The sequence below is a fragment of the Oncorhynchus mykiss genome, chromosome 27 (assembly GCF_013265735.2).
Source record: "Oncorhynchus mykiss isolate Arlee chromosome 27, USDA_OmykA_1.1, whole genome shotgun sequence".
NCBI lineage: Eukaryota > Metazoa > Chordata > Actinopteri > Salmoniformes > Salmonidae > Oncorhynchus > Oncorhynchus mykiss.
Genome location: NC_048591.1, coordinates 30,648,916 through 30,669,910, shown reverse-complemented (window position 1 = coordinate 30,669,910; position 20,995 = coordinate 30,648,916). Strand labels below are relative to the sequence as shown.

Genomic DNA, 20,995 nt, shown 5'->3' with positions numbered 1-20,995 from the left:
GATGCGAGCGGTGTAGTCAGCCTGTAACAGATGGACAAGGAATGAGATAATCACTACGACAGTGACTGATTCACAACTCCTCTCTGTAAAAGTACAACTGTAAGATGTAAAAAGGACCCACGTCAACTTGACACAGTAACCTTCCAGAACCATTTGACTATTAACCGTGACAACAAAGTGACCCCTCAGACATTCCTACACAACAACTAAGAACGCAGACTCCAGTGCTAACATCCACTGTGTGTGTGTGTCCGCAGTTGGCCTCCAGTGGGTCAATGTCAGATAATGTTAATAACAGCTCCTTCCACGTAGGATAGGCTAGATTAGGGTTGTCAAGGGAGGGGATATTACTGGAAACATTTGGAGTTTACCAGTAAACTACCGGATTTTTGGTATTTTCCAAGGATTTTATGTGATCTATCACAGGTCATCTAGTGGCCGTTTTGCGTACTTCAGATTATCACAGGTGTAATAGTCTCTGGGCCTCTGAGTGGCCTTATCACATGTAAAACATATAAACAAACTTAATGAGATGATTTTAAAATACAATAGCTCTAATTCTAAATATAAACCATCAACTTAGTGAATTCCATTGATGTTTGAAGGTAGACTTTTGAGGTAGATGCAGAAAGTAAACAGTGGGTCAATTTCTGCAACAACTAAGAGTGTTGAAGCGTGAGGATCAACTTTTTCAGCTGTTTTGGTACCCTGGCTACCATGCTGTGAACAGCGTGAAACAAACCCATGCGGAGATACCATGTGTGACAGAGCGAAGTGTTGCATCTCGCTCATCTCAAAATCTCCGGTGCTGCTTGTGGAAATGGAATTTCACAGTCTACCTTTAATATGAGGGTTTCAGCATGAAATATCTTTAATATTTTATTTTTATTCTGTCAATATGTATTCGTTGTCAGTGTATTGTCGTCAAACTGGTGGCAGTTGTGAAAAAAGTCCATCGCTGGAAGAGTTGCAGAGTCAATTGTATATCATGCCATTGTTGGTTAGATGTTTTTTTTTTCAATAATTAGGCAATTTTTTCTTGAAACATATGGTCTATCTACAAGAAACTCGTGGACACAAATATAATAGATATAATTAATTATGAATTAGGGCTGTCTATCAAAAAAAAATGTTGGTTGACATTTTTAAAATAAGTATTTTTCCATATTAAGTTTCAATAAAGACATCTAAACTCAGCAAAAAAAAAGAAACGTCCTCTCACTGTCCACTGCATTTATTTTCGGCAAACTTAACGGGTGTAAATATTTGTATGAACATAAGATTCAACAACTGAGACAAACTGAACAGGTTCCACAGACATGTGACTAACATAAATGGAATAATGTGTCCCTGAACAAAGGGGGGGGGGGTCGAAATCAAAAGTAACAGTCAGTATCTTGTGTGGCCACCAGCTGCACTAAGTACTGCGGTGAATCTCCTCCTCATGGACTGCACCAGATTTGCCCGTTCTTGCTGTGAGATGTTACCCCACTCTTCCACCAAGGTAGCTGCAAGTTCCCAGACATTTCTGGGGGGCATGGCCCTAGCCCTCACCCTCCGATCCAACAGGTCCCAGACGTGCTCAATGGGATTGAGATCCGGGCTCTTGGCTGGCCATGGCAGAACACTGACATTCATGTCTTGTAGGAAATCACGCACAGAACGAGCAGTATGGCTGGTGGCATTGTGGAGGGTCATGGGGAAGGGTACCACATGAGGGAGGAGGATGCCTTGCCTGTAACACATAGCATTGAGATTGCCTGCAATGACAAGCTCAGTTTGACGATGCTGTGACACATCGCCCCAGACCATTACAGACCCTCCACCTCCAAAACAATCCCGCTCCAGAGTACAGGCCTCGGTGTAACGCTCATTCCTTCTACGATAAACGCAAATCCGACCATCACCCCTGGTGAGACAAAAATCGCGACTCGTCAGTGAAGAGCACTTTTTAACAGTCCCGTCTGGTCCAGCGACGGTGGGTTTATGCCCATAGGCAACGCTGTTGCCTGTGATGTCTGGTGAGGACCTGCCTTACAACAGGCAAACAGCCTTTCTCAGCCTATTGCAGACAGTCTGAGCACTGATGGAGGGATTGTGTGTAACTCGGGCAGTTGTTGTTGCCATCCTGTACCTGTCCCGCAGGTGTGATGTTCGGATGTACCGATGCTGTGCAGGTGTTGTTACACGTGGTCTGCTGCCGCGAGGACGATAAGCCTATAGCGCGGTCTTAGGCGTCTCAGCACAGACATTGCAATTTATTGCCCTGGCCACATCTGCAGTCCTCATGCCTCCTTGCAGCATGCCTAAGGCACGTTCATGCAGATGAGCAGGGACCCTGGGCATCTTTCTTTTGGTGTTTTTAAGAGTCAGTAGAATGGCCTCTTTAGTGTCCTAAGTTGTCATAACTATGACCTTAAGCTGTTAGTGTCTTAACGACTGTTCCACAGGTGCATGTTCATTAATTGTTTTATGGTTCACTAAACAAGCATGGGAAACAGTGTTTAACCTTTTTGGGATAGGGGGCAGCATTTTCACTTTTGGATGAATAGCGTGCCCAGAGTGAACTGCCTCCTACTCTGTCCCAGATGCTAATATATGCATATTATTATTAGTATTGGATAGAAAACACACTGAAGTTTCTAAAACTGTTTGAATGATGTATGTGAGTATAACAGAACTCATTTGGCAGGCGAAAACCTGAGAAAAATCCAACCAGGAAGTGGGACATCTGAGGTTTGTAGTTTTTCAAAGCTTGGCCTCCCGAATACACATTGAGATATGGATAAAGTTGCACTTCCTATGGCTTCCACTAGATGTCAACCGTCTTTAGAAACTTGAAAAGGGATTCTACTATAAAGGAGAGGCTCATGAGACCTCTGAGTCAGTGGTCTGGCAGAGTGCCTCGCTCCCGACAGAGTTACCTCTCGCTCCAGTGCTTTTCTGAAGACAAAGGAATTCTCCGGTTGGAACGTTATTGATGTTTTATGTTAAAAACATCCTAAAGATTCATTCATTGTTTGAAACATTGTTTGACATGTTTCTAAAGGACTGTAACGGAACTTTTCGAGTTTTTGTCTGGATGAAGTGCCTGCGCCTCATAGAGATGGATTACTGGGCTGAACACGCTAACAACAAGTTATGGAACAAATCAGTCATTTATTGTCGACCTGAGATTCCTGGGAGTGCATTCTGATGAAGATCATCAAAGGTAAGTGAATATTTATGGTGTTATTTCTAACTTTGTGGACTCCAAAATGGCGGATATTCCTCTGGCTGTTTTGGGTTCTGAGCGCCGTTCTCAGATTATGCTTTTTTGAAATCTGACACAGCGGTTGCATTAAGGAGAAGTATATCTTTAATTCTGTGAATAACACTTGTATCTTTTATCAATGTTTATTATGAGTATTTCTGCAAATCACCGGATGTTTTGGAATCAAAACATTTCTGCACGTAAGGCGCCAATGTAAACAGATTTTGGGATATAAATATGCATATTATCGAACAAAACATACATGTATTGTGTAACATGATGTCCTAGAAGTGTCATCTGATGAAGATCATCAAAGGTTAGTGATTCATTTTACCTATATTTCTGCTTTTTGTGACTCCTATCTTTGGCTGGAAAAATGGCTGTTTTTTTGACTTGGCTCTGACCTAACAATCATATGTGGTGCTTATGCTGTAAAGCATTTTTGAAATCGGACACGATGGGTAGATTATCCTCTTGAAACTACCCCTCCCGGATCCGGGAGAATTGTCATCAACTGACACTAATTAGCATAACTCAACGGACAAAAAATCTTACTAGAAAATATTCATATTCATGAAATCACAAGTGAAATATAGTGAAACACAGCTTAGCCTTTTGTTAATCACCCTGTCATCTCAAGCAAGACAAGCATTTGTGTAAGTTTATCGATAGCCTAGCATAGCATTATGTCCAGCTAGCAGCAGGAAGCTTGGTCACGAAAATCAGAAAAGCAATCAAATTAAATAATTTACCTTTGATGAGCTTCGGATATTTTCACTCGCGAGACTCCCAGTTAGACAGCAAATGTTCCTTTTGTTCATAAAGATTATTTTTACAGCCGAAATACCTCCGTTTCTTGTCCACGTTTCGTTGAGAAATCCACTGGAAATTACGGTCACGACAACGCCGAAAAAAAATCTAAATTAGATCCATAATATCGACAGAAACATGGCAAACGTTTTTTATAATCAATCCTCAAGGTGTTTTTCAAATATCTATTCGATAATATATCAACCGGGACAATTGGCTTTTCAGTAGGAGCGAGAGGAACAATGGCCGCCTTTGTCTATTACATACAAATCACTGATAGCCACCACCTAACCACTGACGCAATGTTGTCGTTCATGCTAATTTTTCAAAATAAAAGCCTGAAACTATGTCTAGTGGCTGTAGACACATTAGGGAAGCCATAGAAAAAGGAATCTGGTTGATATCCCTTTCAATGGGCAATAGGGATGCATAGGAACACAGGGGTTTCAAAATAAGAGTCACTTCCTGATTGGATTTTTCTCAGGCTTTCGCCTGCAATATCAGTTCTGTTTTACTCAGACAATATTTTTACAGTTTTGGAAACTTTAGAGTGTTTTCTATCCTCAGCTGTCAATTATATGCATATTCTAGCATCTGGTCCTGAGAAATAGCCCGTTTACTTTGGGAACGTTATTTTTCCAAAAATGAAAATAGTGCCCCCTAGCCTTAAGAGGTTTTAACAAGATGTTTATCTTTCATTTGCTGTATTGGACATGTTAATGTGTAAAAGTTACATTTTGCGCACTGCCTTTTCAGCGAAATGTTGTTGAGGGGTTCCGCTAGGTTAAACCCTTTACAATGAAGATCTGTGAAGTTATTTGTATTTTAATGAATTATCTTTGAAAGACAAGGGAAATGGAAGTTTATATATACACTGAACTTCTCTGATGCTTTGAGCATGCTGTTTGAATAAATAATAAGACAAATGACTCAAGAGGGAGCTAGCGATCAACCAGAGGAAAAATAACCTGCTCTTGACCCTCCTCCTCCTGGCCGCGGCAAAATAATCTGCCACTCCAGGGGTTGGCATACTTTTCCATTTGGAGTGCCAATTAATATGATCATGTCTACCGATCTGCGTGCCAGTTATGATTTTCATATGCACATGTTCGTGGAACAGTTTCATTTAATTTATAATACAAAGTATACCTCCAAATAATTGTCATGTAGTTAATTTTAATTATTTCTAAATGAAAATTATACAAATCTAAAAGTGACTTCTACGCCATAGCCTAGTTTGCTAGCACGAGTTGGCAATGACCTAACATGCCAGTCAGGTCAGACACAGCTGTGGGGTATTTGTTCAAGGGATGAGAAGTAAATCAGGTATTTTATGACGTTTCCACTGGATCAGGTTTATAGGCCTACATTTGCTCACAGGCCAGGTAGCCTATATTCGTAATCAGGTGCGTGTCCTTCCTCAACATTGACAGGAGCGCTCCAAACAAAAGACAATGAATAAATTGACAAAACTCATAAAGGGAATGAAATAAACCAAAACATATTCCTCACAAGTGTAGCATAGGTTGTGAGTTCTGCAAACAAGGTGCCCACTCCGACAATGAGAACAGTAAACTGTAATAATATATTGAATGCATGAACAGAAATTCCTGTAAACAATTATGTGAATTAATGGTAAAAGTAGGCTACTACTGGTGATCTATGTAATGGGGAATTGATAAACTAACAATCAAGGGCAAACAATTCACACAAAGTTATGAACCAATGAACGGGCACGAAATAGCGGAAGAGAGCACATTCAGGAGAGACGTGCATTATGCATCTTAGCCACACTCTCCTTCTTGGACCGTGGCACCCCCGCTGCCTCCTCAATGGATTAGTCCTCTGAGACAGGTGCAAATCAGACCGGTGTCTCGGGTGCCATTCATTTTTAGATCTGCGATTGAGCAACTAAAATAATCTTGGTCAACCAACATCGACCAATCGACTAAATGGGGTCACCCCTAATATGATATTTATTTTAAGTTATTCAAGAATCAATTACCAAAGTTACGTTGGATTATGTTAAGATTCAAGTAACTTTAGTAAATTACCGGTAGCTTTGCAACCATAGTGTAGACACTGCGTAGAGCACACATACAATGAGCTCTTAAAGTATTGGGTTAGTGTTGGGGTTGTTTTGGCTTCGTACTCCAGCACTTTGGATTTGAAATGATAAAATGACTATGAGGTTCAAGTGCAGACTGTCAGCTTTAATTTAAGGGTATTTTCATCCATATCAGGTGAACCGTTTAGAAATTAAGACTTTTTATGCGTCAGGTAACTCTGCATGAAATGTTTGGATGGAAACGTGGTTAATTATATTGTTTAGCCTGAAATATGAAATTATCATACAATAATATCATTTCATTAATCTAAAATGTTTTAAGTAATGTTGGGTGCTTACCTGGAGGGGGCCACGCCCACTAGGTTAGGCCCCAGGCCCCTGAACAGGGAGCGGGCTCCTTCTTTCTCAAGAATCAACCTGAAGACAAAAACACATCTTACCCACCACTCACAAATATTCACATTATTTTCACTTAAACTTCAGTGGAGTTCATAACAATGAACTAGGAATAGGGTCTGCTGAAAGCCTTGCTGGGTTGTAACAACTTGTAGAAAGAAAAACATGAAGTATGATTGTAGTTGGATACGATGTGATATATCCTGCTGCTGGGGTATGCTACAGATCCCCAGACAGGCCTTTCCCTGAAGGTAGGTGAGAGAGAAACAAGCTCTAGGAGTTGGATTTCAGTCCACACGGCACTGCCTGCCGAGTAAACATGAGCCTGAGCAAACAACATGGGGTTTCGTGAGGAGGGAGGGATCCTGCTGCCAAACCCCACAAGAGGACAGGGGGTAGAGCGGAGGGCGTGTAAACACCCCAGCTCATTTTTACTCTGGTTTCTTGAGACTTCTACACATTAGGCTACTTAGGACTGTTTACTGTGAAGTTTAATGTGCAAAGCTGGAGGGCAATGACAGTAATACATCCCAAACTATCAAAACCAATAACACAAGCATAGAGTATTGTATTTGTACAGTTTGATGGTTAACAAACATAACTAGACATTGGAATATAGGCCTATGCCTGTTTGATCTTCTGAGCTGATAGTCTACGTTACGATGACAATTAGGGCTGGGCGATATGGCCAACATTTCTTATCCCGATAAAGATACATACAGTTGAAGTCGGAAGTTTACATACATTGGTTGGAGGTTGGACACATTAAAAATTGTTTTTCAACCACTCCACTAATTTGTTGTTCGCAAACTATAGTTTTGGCAAGTCAGTTAGGACATCTACTGTGTGAATGTAGCATGTGCAGTAATTTTTCCAACAATTGTTTACACACAGATAATTTCACTTATAACTCACTGTATCACAATTCCAATGGGTTAGAAGATTACATTCACTAAGTTGACTGTGCCTTTTAAACTACTTGGAAAATTCCAGAAAATGATGTCATCACTTTAGAAGCTTCTATTAGGCTAATTGACATAATTTGTGTCAATTGGAGGTGTACCTGTGGATGCATTTCAAGGCCTACCTTCAAACTCAGTGCCTCTTTGCTTGACATCATGGGAAAATAAAAAATACAAAATCAGCCACGACCTCAGATTATTTTTTTATAGACCTCCACAAGTCTGGTTCATCCTTGGGAGCAATTTCCAAATGCCTGAAGGTACCACGTTCACCTGTACAAACAATAGTACGCAAGTATAAACATCATGGGACCACGCAGCCATCATACCGCTCAGGAAGGAGACGCGTTCTGTTTCTAGAGATGAACGTACTTTGGTGTGAAAAGTGAAAATCAATTCCAGAACAACAAAGGATCTTGTGAAGATAATGGAGGAAACATGTACAAAAGTATCTATATCCACTGTAAAACAAGTCCTATATCGACATAACCTGAAAGACCGCTCAGCAAGGAAGAAGCCACTGCTCCAAAACCGCCATAAAAAAAGCCAGACTACAGTTTGCAACTGCACATGGGGACAAAGATCATACTTTTCATACTTTTTGATGAAACAAAAATAGAACTGTTTGGCCATAGTGACCATTGTTATGTATGGAGGAAAAAAGGGGGAGGCTTGCAAACCAAAGAACACCATCCCAACTGTGAAGCACGGGGGTGGCAGAATCATGTTGTGGGGATGCTTTGCTGCAGGAGGGACTGGTGCACTTCACAAAATAGATGGCGTCATGAGGCAGGATAATTGTCAGATGTTTCTTCAATATATCCACATCAGTCAGGAAGTTAAAGGTTGGTCGCAAATGGGTCTTCCAAATGGACAATGATCCCAAGCATACTTCCAAACTTGTGGCAAAATGGCTTAAGTACAACAAAGTCAAGGTATTGGAGTAGCCCACAAAGCCCTGACCTCAATCCTATAGAACATTTGTGGGCAGAACTGAAAAAGCAAGTGTGAGCAAGGAGGCCTACAAACCTGACTCAGTTTCAGCTCTGTCAGGAGGAATGGGACAAAATTCACCCAACTCATTGTGGGAAGCTTGTGGAAGGCTACCCGAAACGTTTTACCCAAGTCAAAACAATTTAAAAGGCAATGCTACCAAATACTAATTGAGTGTTTGTAAAATTTTGACCCACTGGGAATGCAATGAAAGAAATACAAGCTGAAATAAATCACTCTACTATTATTCTGACATTTCACATTCTCATAATAAAGTGGTGATCCTAATAGACCTAAGACCCAAGCATTTTTACTTGGATTGAATGTAAGGAATTGTGAAAAAACTGAGTTTAAACGTATTTAACTAAGGTGTATGTAAACTTCCGACTTCGACTGTACATATCACGATATAGCACATTTTCTGTAAATTCAATGAATAAATAGTTTCATTAAAATGACCACATGCAAAGGCCTATTTCTTATTACATTTGAATTATACTCAAATAAAAAGGTACTTACTCATATTTGATTATTTCTCCTTTTATTTAGAACCCATGTACACATTTTTAATTAAGCACGTAACAAAATATTAATGTATAAAATCTAAAAAGGTCAATAGAAAACACTTAAACTATACTTGGAAACCAAATTTATTTACGCTTAAAATATCTATATATTTTTGGGGGCGTGCCTATTTTGCATGTCATTTTGGCATTAATACGTGTCATATCAATTCTCATTTGGTAACCTGGGTCGAGTGTTAGCACAAACTCGTGAAACTGTGTAAATTGGGGCCATATCTAGCAGATGTATGTTGTAACGGCAGCTGTTCTCTCCTTCCATCTTCATGGTTCTTTGCCATATGGTGTGCCGCGGGCAAAAGCCTCTTGGAACGTCTGAGTCGAGGGTTTGTTTTGAGCACTCGACTGTACTTTTTGGGGTCTCATCCATAGACAACAAAATAAACAGAGCACAATATGAAACGATAACACGTTTTTCTATATCTTCCCACGATATAAATCATCACATCGCCCAGCCCTAATGACAATGCTAGAAAATCAAGTTGTGCAGGCTGAATATAATACCCACTTGAGGCAGTGTAGAGGTCCTGGAGGGGACATGCGTGCTACGCTGGGCACATTGACGGTACTGAGTTGCACCTCAGACACGTAGAGTGTGATGTGGGATGACTGTAGTCTGGTCTTCACCACCTCCAGGGGACAGGTCAGGATTGCTCCTACCGTTCCCCCACACCTAGAGGAGGAGAGAGAACACAGTGGGGAAGAAAAGAGGGATTTTCTGAAGTGGCAGCACATATCACTCAGCTGCTCGAGAAAAGCAGCAGACAAACTGGCTGTCTGGATGGAAGGTGCTGATTCCATTACTGAAATACACTGTGGATGGAATCCAGAGGATCTGCGGCTTGTGGAGACTAGGGGAGGCTTGTTGAGCCGTGTGGGGCAGTGTGGAGACTAGGGGAGGCTTGTGGGGCAGTGTGGAGACTAGGAGAGGCTTGTGGGGCAGTGTGGAGACTAGGAGAGGCTTGTGGGGCAGTGTGGAGACTAGGAGAGGCTTGTGGGGCAGTGTGGAGACTAGGAGAGGCTTGTGGGGCAGTGTGGAGACTAGGAGAGGCTTGTGGGGCAGTGTGGAGACTAGGAGAGGCTTGTGGGGCAGTGTGGAGAATAGGAGAGGCTTGTGGGGCAGTGTGGAGACTAGGAGAGGCTTGTGGGGCAGTGTGGAGACTAGGAGAGGCTTGTGGGGCAGTGTGGAGACTAGGAGAGGCTTGTGGGGCAGTGTGGAGACTAGGAGAGGCTTGCGGGGCAGTGTGGAGACTAGGAGAGGCTTGCGGGGCAGTGTGGAGACTAGGAGAGGCTTGCGGGGCAGTGTGGAGACTAGGAGAGGCTTGCGGGGCAGTGTGGAGACTAGGAGAGGCTTGCGGGGCAGTGTGGAGACTAGGAGAGGCTTGCGGGGCAGTGTGGAGACTAGGAGAGGCTTGCGGGGCAGTGTGGAGACTAGGAGAGGCTTGCGGGGCAGTGTGGGGACTAGGAGAGGCTTGCGGGGCAGTGTGGGGACTAGGAGAGGCTTGCGGGGCAGTGTGGGGACTAGGAGAGGCTTGCGGGGCAGTGTGGGGACTAGGAGAGGCTTGCGGGGCAGTGTGGGGACTAGGAGAGGCTTGCGGGGCAGTGTGGGGACTAGGAGAGGCTTGCGGGGCAGTGTGGGGACTAGGAGAGGCTTGCGGGGCAGTGTGGGGACTAGGAGAGGCTTGCGGGGCAGTGTGGGGACTAGGAGAGGCTTGCGGGGCAGTGTGGGGACTAGGAGAGGCTTGCGGGGCAGTGTGGGGACTAGGAGAGGCTTGGCTTTGGAGAGTCAGCACAGTAATGCCCCGTCTGTGGCAAAAACTGTTCTCGCCTGGAATTAATCAATGCAATAACAAACACTTTGTGCAGGTACCCTTCACACACCTAATTTGAACTAATGCTTCCCAAAAGCACACAGATGACCAGGCTACCAGAAATACTATCAGACATCCACAAATGTCTATGACTGAGTCAACGCTTCTTCATATGAACTCATGAATACAACATGGTTTTGACCGCAATGGAAGTGGGATGATTTGAAAGAAGACACAGTTACAGGGGAAGGGGCTAGCCGATTAAACTCAACCATTTACGATGGAGTTCCCGACATCACCTTTATATTAAAAACTACAGATTTCAGCACCCAAAGAATAGCCGGCATTTACACATGACATTGTCCTGTGTAAATACAGGCTATTCTTTGGGTGTTGAAATCTGTTTATGCAAAGTCAGGACTCCAGTCTAGTCACATATCAACTCCATTGGAAATTGTGGAGTTTAGTTTAGTCGGCTAGGAAGCAGAAAAACCCAGCCCTGTTGATTAGGCTACTGCCTATCATAAACTAACGATTACCTCTATTCCTTCCAGAATGGTTCAAACATGTTGTGGTGTGGGGGCTGTGCTTGGCAAAGTGGTCAGGGAAGTTATGTATCCGGTGTTCTGTGTGAATTTAAGTCTCTTTCTCTCTCGGAGGAGGACCTGAGCCCTAGGACCATGCCTGAAGACTACCTGGCACGATGACTCCTTGCTGTCCCCAGTCCACCTGGCCATGCTGACCTGTTGCACCCTCGACAACCACTGTGATTACTATTATTTGACCATGCTGGTCATTTATGAACATTTGAACATCTTGGCCATGTTATGTTATAATTCTCCACCCGGCACAGCCAGAAGAGGACAGGCCACCCCTCATAGCCTGGTTCCTCTCTAGGTTTCTTCCTAGGTTTAGGCCTTTCTAGGGAGTTTTTCCTAACTACCGTGCTTCTACACCTGCATTGCTTGCTGTTTGGGGTTTTAGGCTGGGTTTCTGTACAGCACTTTGAGATATCAGCTGATGTACGAAGGGCTATATAAATAAATTTGATTTATTGGTGTCAAGTCACCCTCATACAGTAGTGGTCTTCCAATACTCCCTGATATATTTCACAATTGGTAGTCTGAGCTGAAATTGGCCATGTGCAGACTTCCGGCGACGATGTGGTGAGGAGCAGCAGCTAACTAAAGAGCTCCAACCTGATTTTAACTAATTACTCAACATCTAGTTACACATTTTGTTTACTAATTGTCCAAAATATCAGTTACATGGGGAAACAAAAGTGGTCTACCTGCAGCTACTGCTAGCAAAGAAAATGGTGGAGAAGAACAGCCTGTTCTAGAGGAGATTCGCAAAATGAACAAAAATCTCAGAGAAAATTGCAAAAGTGGGTGAAGATTTGGCTGAAATAAAACATACAGCGGACACACTCGACAACCAAGTTAAACGCCGAAGAAAGGATATCAACATTGGAGGACAAGAACACACACCTAAACCACACTGTTGAAAAAATGGAGACTGTGCATGAAAAACTGGAAGAATGACTTCAATACCAGGAAAATCTGAGAAAGTTGGAAAAATGCACTTCGGAACAGAGGGGTTCCCGAAATCCACATAAATACGGACATCGGACACTGACCAGCCCCACGTAACCCCCGGCCTATCCTGGTGAAATTCTTACTATACACCGACAGGGAGAAGTTCCGGCTCAAAGCAAAATAACTCAGGACTTTTCGCTGCAAAGGGACAAAGGTGGCGTTTTTCCCTGACTTTTCCAAGGACAAGAGAAATGCGTTCACGGAGGTAAGACGTATGTGCATGAAAAGGGGACTAAAATACTCCTTGCAATAGCCTGCCGTGTTCTGGGTTACTGTGAGAGGATCACTACGTCGTTCTTACAGACCCAAAGAAGGGTGTTGCGGACGTCAATGAGGCTGAACAATCTGAGTAGCGTGGTAGGCTATGGAATACCCACATGATGGGTGGTTCATCAGGGATGGACTACCATTTTTCTCTAAACTGATAGAACTTCCTATGTTGTAAGCAGTCTCACGGAGTGTTTATGCTGTGAATGTTGCCTACAATGTATCTTTCTGGTTAACAGTTGATATCATTATAGTACTAGATTGTGCAGGATTATAGATTTACGGTCATAGTAGGGATAAACATATATATTCTTTTAAGTTTTCACTCTTATCATAACAGCAATAGTTGGTCAATATAGGCCACAACAGGCGTGTTTGTGCCATGCATGATGGGCACAACCCAAAGTGACGTTTATTTTATCATTATTATGACCTATACAAGTCGCCCTTCGGTGTTTATTCTCTGCTTACATTGCTGCCTTATGGAATTAGACAGTTCATGAGAATGGTAATATCTTCTCTTTGTGAGTATAATGATCAGCCTGTCTTTAAGTTCAATGTTTTTTCTATGACATGTCATCGCTGTCGTTTCAAAATGGATATGGTCATAAAATGTTGTTATTCTGGTTGGAGCGTCAGTGCTGGGAAGACCTCGGGACACTTCACACGAATGAAGGCCTGGTTTAGGGGGAGGGTGATTTTTCCAAAAGAAAAAGTTGTATCTTGTGGGTTTGGGATATGTTTATGACATTTGTTCAATGGGAAGTTTAGTGTTCTATGTGGGGTGCACTAACAGTCGCTCACTTTCTTTGATTCTATAAGCATCGATTTAAAATATTCTAACAGTCGTCACATTTTGGTAGTAGTATATTTACATTATAAATCAGAATTATAAAATCAGGCCCCTGGTGCATTTTTGGTTAAATTGAAAACTGTTGTAACCAGGACCTACAAAACTCAAGAAGCAATTAAAACACTGTAAGGATGCTGGTCTTTGTGATATATGGAGACTGATCAATCCAACCACTTGTGATTACACATTATTTTCTAATAGGCACACTGTTTATTCACGCATCGACTATTTTCTGATCTCACACGATAACTATGACAGATCACGCTCCCATTGATCTGACTGTTGGAATAGGAGAAGGAAGAGAAACATTTTAATGTTGGTGAATGAACACCAGCCTCTTACATGACGAGGTGTTTTGTGAATTCCTTTGTGCCAGTAAACACTACAAAACAGGCACATGTGCGAAACATGTGCAGGTCATTCACTAGGTCCCCCCGTGTGGTTCTGGGATTTTTGCTCACCGTTCTTGCGATCATTTTGACCCCACGGGGTGAGATCTTGCGTGGAGCCCCAGATCGAGGGAGATTATCAGTGGTCTTGTATGTCTTCCATTTCCTAATAATTACTCCCACAGTTGATTTTTTCAAACCAAGCTGCTTACCTATTGCAGATTCAGTCTTCCCAGCCTGGTGCAGGTCTACAATTTTGTTTCTGGTGTCCTTTGACAGCTCTTTGGTCTTGGCCATAGTGGAGTTTGGAGTGTGACTGTTTGAGGTTGTGGACAGGTGTCTTTTATACTGACAACAAGTTCAAACAGGTGCCATTAATACAGGTAACGAGTGGAGGACAAAGAAGCCTCTTAAAGAAGGTCTGTGAGAGACAAGATCTTGCTTGTTTGTAGGTGACCAATTACTTATTTTCCACCATAATTTGCAAATAAATTCATTAAAAATCCTACAATGTGATTTTCTGGAATTTTTAAAATAATTTTGTCTGTCATAGTTGAAGTGTACCCATGATGGAAATTACAGGCTTCTCATCTATTTAAGTGGGAGAACTTGCACAATTGGTGGCTGACTAAATACTTTTTTGCCCCACTGTATATATTGCCACCTTACAGGTGGATTTAATGGAACTTGTAAGGGTTTGAAGGCCGTATGGGAAAAAGACCTGGAGGTAATTTTAGAGAGGAGGAATGAGAGATGCCTGGTTCAAACTGATTCAATTTAAAGTGTTCAATAGGATTTACTGGACTCCTCTACAAGTTGCTCTAACCACAACCAAGAGTCACATTGAGACACTGGAGGGAGAAGGACCCTCCCTCATATCAGGAATGGTACATAGCCTTGGCAGATTTATAAAATTAATTGTCAACTCAATAATTTTATTGATATCTGGAGACATTTTCTCTCAGCGATAGAAAGAGAAAACTATCTGTAAAGGCCTGATAGACTACAGATATGACTGGTAGTGGTAGGGATTTTTGTTTTGTTTTTCCTTTTGTTATAATAGTTATGCATGGGGGGGGGTAAGATTGTTTCCTCTTTTTTATTGTATGTGTGGTGCCGGTCGGGATTTGGACACACCATTCAAATGAGTGTGCGGGTGTGTCCAGGCTTTTGACTGGTACTGTATATTAATGTTTGGGGCGGCAGGGTAGCCTAGTGGTTAGAGCGTTGGACTAGCAACCGAAAGGTTGCAATTCTAAATACCTGAGCTGACATGGTACAGATCTGTCGTTCTGCCCCCGAACAGGCAGTTAACCCACTGTTCCTAGGCCATCATTGAAAATAAGAATTTGTTCTTAACTGACTTGCCTGGTTAAATAAAAGGTAAAATAAAATAAATACAAATGTCTGCCAATTTATTGTTCAGTGATAAATGTAATTCAATAGCATTGCTATATTGTGAAAACAAAAAAAACTATCAAAAATAATAATAATAGGCCATGTGCCTTTGTTTACAAGAATTAAGGAGCGCTCTTGCTCTGTATTGATCCACCTTGGCCTTTTTCCATGAGTCTGAGGAACACATGCAGGAATGCTTCTTGAAAGCATCTCATCTGTTGTTTCACTCTATTGACCATACAGCCCTTGTATGTTGCGGTTATTTATAAATAAAATCCTCATCTAGCCCTTGATCATGACTAAGTTCAAGTTCCATTACACATAACAGTCATTGGAAGAAGGGTCTTCTGTATGTGGAAATTTTGTTAAGAGCCCTGGGGCTTGGTCTGAACAATAGCACACATCGCATGCGGTACGGTTTTAGAAGCATACGGATCTTATCTTTCATATCAAAGAGAAATACTTTTCTAATACTTTTCTACTTTTCTACCTTTATAGGGTTTTTGTTCCCACACTACCATATCTCGATGTTACAGCGCGTGTTTACGGAAGACAGAAGGACTGAGTGTGCTAATACGCGTTTGTGCATGTTCCAAACACCTGGGTGTAACAGAATAAGGCTGCCAGAAATGTGCTGTCACTGAAAAATACTTTTGGCTGCAACTGTGATAAAGCCAGTTGAAACAGTGAACAGTAAGTGTGCATTTTGCATTTGTGGAATTATTTTGATGTGATATGAAAGTAGAGGGATTTAAGTTTGTAGAACCATATGGCAATTTAGAATCAATTTATGTTTAGGTGGAGTATTTGGTTGTTTTGGCTGCCAAAGCAAGTGTACCTCTGAAAATAGCATACCTTGGACCTTAATTAACATTTAATGGTAACGTTAGGCACCTTATGAGCACATCTTGGTCTAGTATTCATACTATCAGTCATGGCTCGCTTCAATGTGACACGGACAGTGTGGGCATCATGACTACTTACCATTACAACCTTGGGCTGTATAGGTTTAATTGGAGAAGAGTTCCCCATCGGCTGCGGCGGTTCAGGTAATGTATAGCTGGCCATGGCAAGACCTTGGAGAACATTTGTTTTGGTTCTGACGCCGCATCTTGATCAGATGCCACTATGAGATACAATTCTTATACCTCAGTGAGAGAAAACGGATAGTTTACAGCTTACCAGAATATTAGACGTCCTCTTTTGAGCGTTAATGGTGCATTAGTTGCACGAGTAGCTAAATAATTTGATAGTAAGGGATGACAGGAAACGTTAAGATTAGCTAACGTTAGAATGTGAAATAAGGTCAAAACAATGGCATCCGAGCGCACGTGCTAAAACTAGTGTATCGGCGTGGATTATGGCTAATAGTCTAACAATATATCAAGTTAGTATTTAGAGAATAGCAATAGAAAAACTCGTATACAATAGAACAGCTGGCCATGTTGATTTGGGCGCAAAACTTCTACATAACGCCGCAAAATAAACGGTCCTACCAAAACCAGACAGGGTCAGTTATGACATTAAATTTAGCTAGCTAATATTAGCTAGTTAACAAGCTAGCAAAACAGCTGTTACAGGCACATCATCAGGAAGGAGTCCAGACTAACAGCAACTAATAGATAACTAGCTAACTATACATATTTGAATTGTATTGTTTACTAGCTAGCTTCATCTTCCATTCCATTATGTTAAGTACTGTTACAGTGGACTGTATAACTAGCTAGCGATTAGCCATGATACTCACCCTCCAGCAAACAGATGAACCAGGGTATCTCTCTGACTCATTCTGTCTCATATTCACAGGACCCGTACGCAGGGCACCACTTTGGGTTGGTAGGAGGGCTGACTACAAGGAATGTGTAACTTATTAACCACTAGTCCAATGCGCCGTGTTGTGGTAGAGGTCAGTTGCAAAAACGAGTATATGTAACGTTAGCTTCACAAGCTAATAGTTGCCCTCCCCCGATTAAAAACCTCGCGGTCTCGACAGTGACTTTGCGGCTCTTCTGTGTTAACAGGGATACTATTTTGCCATAGTGAATGTATTTTTCTAGTGAATAAATAAAAATCGTTGTGATATACTTATACCCCGACACATGTTTCGCATGATTGTTACATTCCTCGCCGCCAAGCAGTGCCACACTGAACGCTACAGCGACATGACAGAATGGTTTTCATCGAAAGGGAAGTCGCAAAACAAAGGCTGTGATTGGCGGATGTGTAGAAGTACGTCATTAAATCCCTCCCCGTCACTTCTTTTTCACGTGATCAGACTTTGAATGGAAGCTTTGCAAGCTGGTGATACAGCAAGCTTAAATCAAATCGAATAATATTTTTATTGGTCGCGTACACATACAGTATTTTGCAGATGCAGCGAAATACTTATGTTTCTAGTTCCAAAAGTGCAGTATACCTAACATACAAAACAATACACAGAAATCCAAAACATTGAAATAAAGATATTAAGAAATATCCGAACGAGCAATGTCAGAGTCTGGAATAAATATGTATTTGATGTATAGACAGTAGGCTGTTAATTTCCGGTCACAACTTGTAGACTTGTTTACGTGCTGCTGTGCGTTTTGTTGCTAACCTTACTTTTTACCTTACTTTACTTTTTAATTACGTTTATATTTTTTGTTTTTCCCTCGCTCGACTTTTTCACTCCGGACGCTTTATCTGGACTTGGTTCGTAGGGACCTCCAACAGCCGAAGCTAAATAGTAACATATACAGGAGAACGTTCGCCTTACGGCGAGGATAGCTGTGCTGCAAGCCCAGTTTCAGACGCCATCGTTAGGCATGGGCAATTTAAGTGTAGGAAGGATGAAACAGCGTCTGTGCCACCAGTAAGTACAGATAGTAGTATACATCCCCTCGCACAGTCCCCGCATCCGGACAACTTTCTCGTGGCTTCTGGAGGGTAATGCTTTAGGAATGCTCATTCAGCCCACAGAAACTTCCAACTGGTTCTCCCCACTTAAGCAGCGAGTCGGAGTCTGAGGCCGAGCCTTCTCTGGTCTCTACACCTACCGTTACTGGGTCCGAGAATCCGAAGCCTCCCACCATTAGCTCGAACAAATTGAAAACCCTGGTCATTGGCGACTCAATTACCCGCAGTATTAGGCAGGGCTAGCGATGTTAAAGCTAATCTGAAGATGGTGCTGGCTAAAGCTAAAACTTGCAAGTGTAGAGCGTATAGAGAGATATTGTTATCCACGTCGGCACCAACTATGTTAGGATGAAACAGTCAGAGGTCACCAAGCGCAACAGCTTCAGCGTGTAAATCAGCTGTCGACATCGAGTAATTGAAGTTTGCACCCTTACAGTTAGGGGGAGCGATGAGCTCCACAGCATAGTCTCACAACTCAATCGCTGGTTGAAAACTTGTTTTCTGCCCCTCCCCAAAAAATATAATTTGTAGATAATTGGCCCTCTTTATGGGACTCACCCACAAACAGGACCAAGCCTGGCCTGTTGAAGAGTGACAGACTCCATCCTAGCTGGAGGGGGGCTCTCATCTTATCTAAGAACATAGGATGCTACCTAGCCTGCCAGTTTATTAATGGAGTCTGCACTAGCACAGTCAGTGTAGTCAGCTCAGCTATCCCCATTGAGACCGTGTCTGTGCTTCAACCTAGGTTTGGAAAAACTAAACATGGCAGTGTTCTCCTTAGCAATCTCACTGGAATAAAGACCTCAATTCCTGCCAGTATTGAAAGAGATTGTGATATCTCACATCTCAAAATAGGGCTACTTAATGTTAGATCCCTCACTTCAAGGCAGTTATAGTCAATGAACTAATCACTGATCATAATCTTGATGTGATTGGCCTGACTGAAACATGGCTTAAGCCTGGTGAATTTACTGTGTTAAATGAAGCCTCACCTTCTGGTTACACTAGTGCCCATATCCCCCGCACATCCCGCAAAAGCGGAGGTGTTGCTAACATTTACGATAGCAAATTTCAATTGATAAAAAAACAGACGTTTTCGTCTTTTGAGCTTCTAGTCACGAAATCTATGCAGCCTACTCAATCACTTTTTATAGCTACAGTTTACAGGCCTCCTGGGCCATATACAGTGTTCCTCACGGAGGTCCCTGAATTCCCATCAGACCTTGAAGTCATGGCAGATAATATTCACATTTTTGAGGACTTTAATATTCACATGGAAAAGTCCATAAACCCACTCCAAAAGGCTTTCGGAGCCATCATTGACTCAGTGGGTTTTGTCCAACATGTTTCTGGACCTACTCACTGCCACAGTCATACTCTGGACCTAGTTTTGTTCCGTGGAATAAATGTTGTAGATCTTAATGTTTTTCCTCATAATCCTGGACTATCGGACCACCATTTTATTACGTTTGCAATTGCAACAAATAATCTGCTCAGACCCCAACCAAAGATCATCAAAAGTTGTGCTATAAATTCTTGGACAACCCAAAGATTCCTAGATGCCCTTCCAGACTCCCTCCACCTACCCAAGGATGTCAGAGTACAAAAATCAGTCAACCACCTAACTGAGGAACACAATTTAACCTTGCGCAATACCCTAGATGCAGTCGCACCCCTAAAAACAAAAAAAACATTTGTCATAAGAAACTAGCTCCCTCGTATACAGAAAATACCCAAGCTCTGAAGCAAGCTTCCAGAAAATTGGAACGGAAATGGCGCTACACCAAACTGGAAGTCTTCTGACTAGCTTGGAAAGACAGTACCGTGCAGTATCGAAGAGCCCTCACTGCTGCTCGATCATCCTATTTTTCCAACTTAATTGAGGAAAATAAGAACAATCCAAAATACATTTTTGATACTGTCGCAAAGCTAACTAAAAAGCAGCATTCCCCAAGAGAGGATGGCTTTCACTTCAGCAGTGATAAATTCATTAACTTCTTTGAGGAAAAGATCATGATCATTAGAAAGCAAATTACGGACTCCTCTTTAAATCTGCGTATTCCTCCAAAGCTCAGTTGTCCTGAGTATGTTTTTTAGTAGTATATCTCTTGACAAATTGATGAAGATAATCATGGCCTCTAAACCTTCAAGCTGCATACTGGACCGTATTCCAACTAAACTACTGAAAGAGCTGCTTCCTGTGCTTGGCCCTCCTATGTTGAACATAATAAACGTCTCTCTATCTACAGGATGTGTACCAAACTCACTAAAAGTGGCAGTAATAAAGCCTCTCTTGAAAAAGCGAAGCCTTGACCCAGAAAATATAAAAAACTATCGGGTATCGAATCTCCCATTCCTCTCAAACATTTTAGAAAAATCTATTGCGCAGCAACTCACTGCCTTCCTGAAGACAAACAATGTATACAAAACGCTTCACTCTGGTTTTAGACCCCATCATAGCACTGAGACTGCATTTGTGAAGGTGGTAAATTACCTTTTAATGGTGTCAGACCGAGGCTCTGCATCTGTCCTCGTGCTCCTAGACCTTAATGCTGCTTTTGATACCATCGCTCACAACATACTTTTGGAGAGATTGGAAACCCAAATGTCTCTACACGGACAAGTTCTGGCCTGGTTTAGCTCTTATCTGTCTGAAAGATATCAGTTTGTCTCTGTGGATGGTTTGTCCTCTGACAAATCAACTGTAAATTTCGGTGT

The 20,995-nt window shown here is 42.1% G+C and overlaps 1 protein-coding gene across 3 annotated transcripts in view; it reads right to left on the bottom strand.

Moving 5' to 3' along the window:
• LOC110507936 (solute carrier family 25 member 36-A) overlaps nucleotides 1–18,671 on the bottom strand; it is a 29,312-nt gene extending 10,641 nt beyond the window's left edge. The window contains exons 1-3 of one of the 3 annotated variants that reach the window (XM_021588360.2): nucleotides 18,415–18,671; nucleotides 9,572–9,736; nucleotides 6,471–6,548 (exon numbers count right to left, since the gene is read on the bottom strand). In XM_021588360.2, the coding sequence (XP_021444035.1) occupies nucleotides 6,471–6,548; nucleotides 9,572–9,603 (110 nt within the window). In that variant the 5' untranslated portion in view covers nucleotides 9,604–9,736; nucleotides 18,415–18,671. The other 2 variants (XM_021588359.2, XM_021588362.2) reach the window with 2 other exon arrangements.
• Between the last annotated feature and the right edge of the window lie 2,324 nt (nucleotides 18,672–20,995).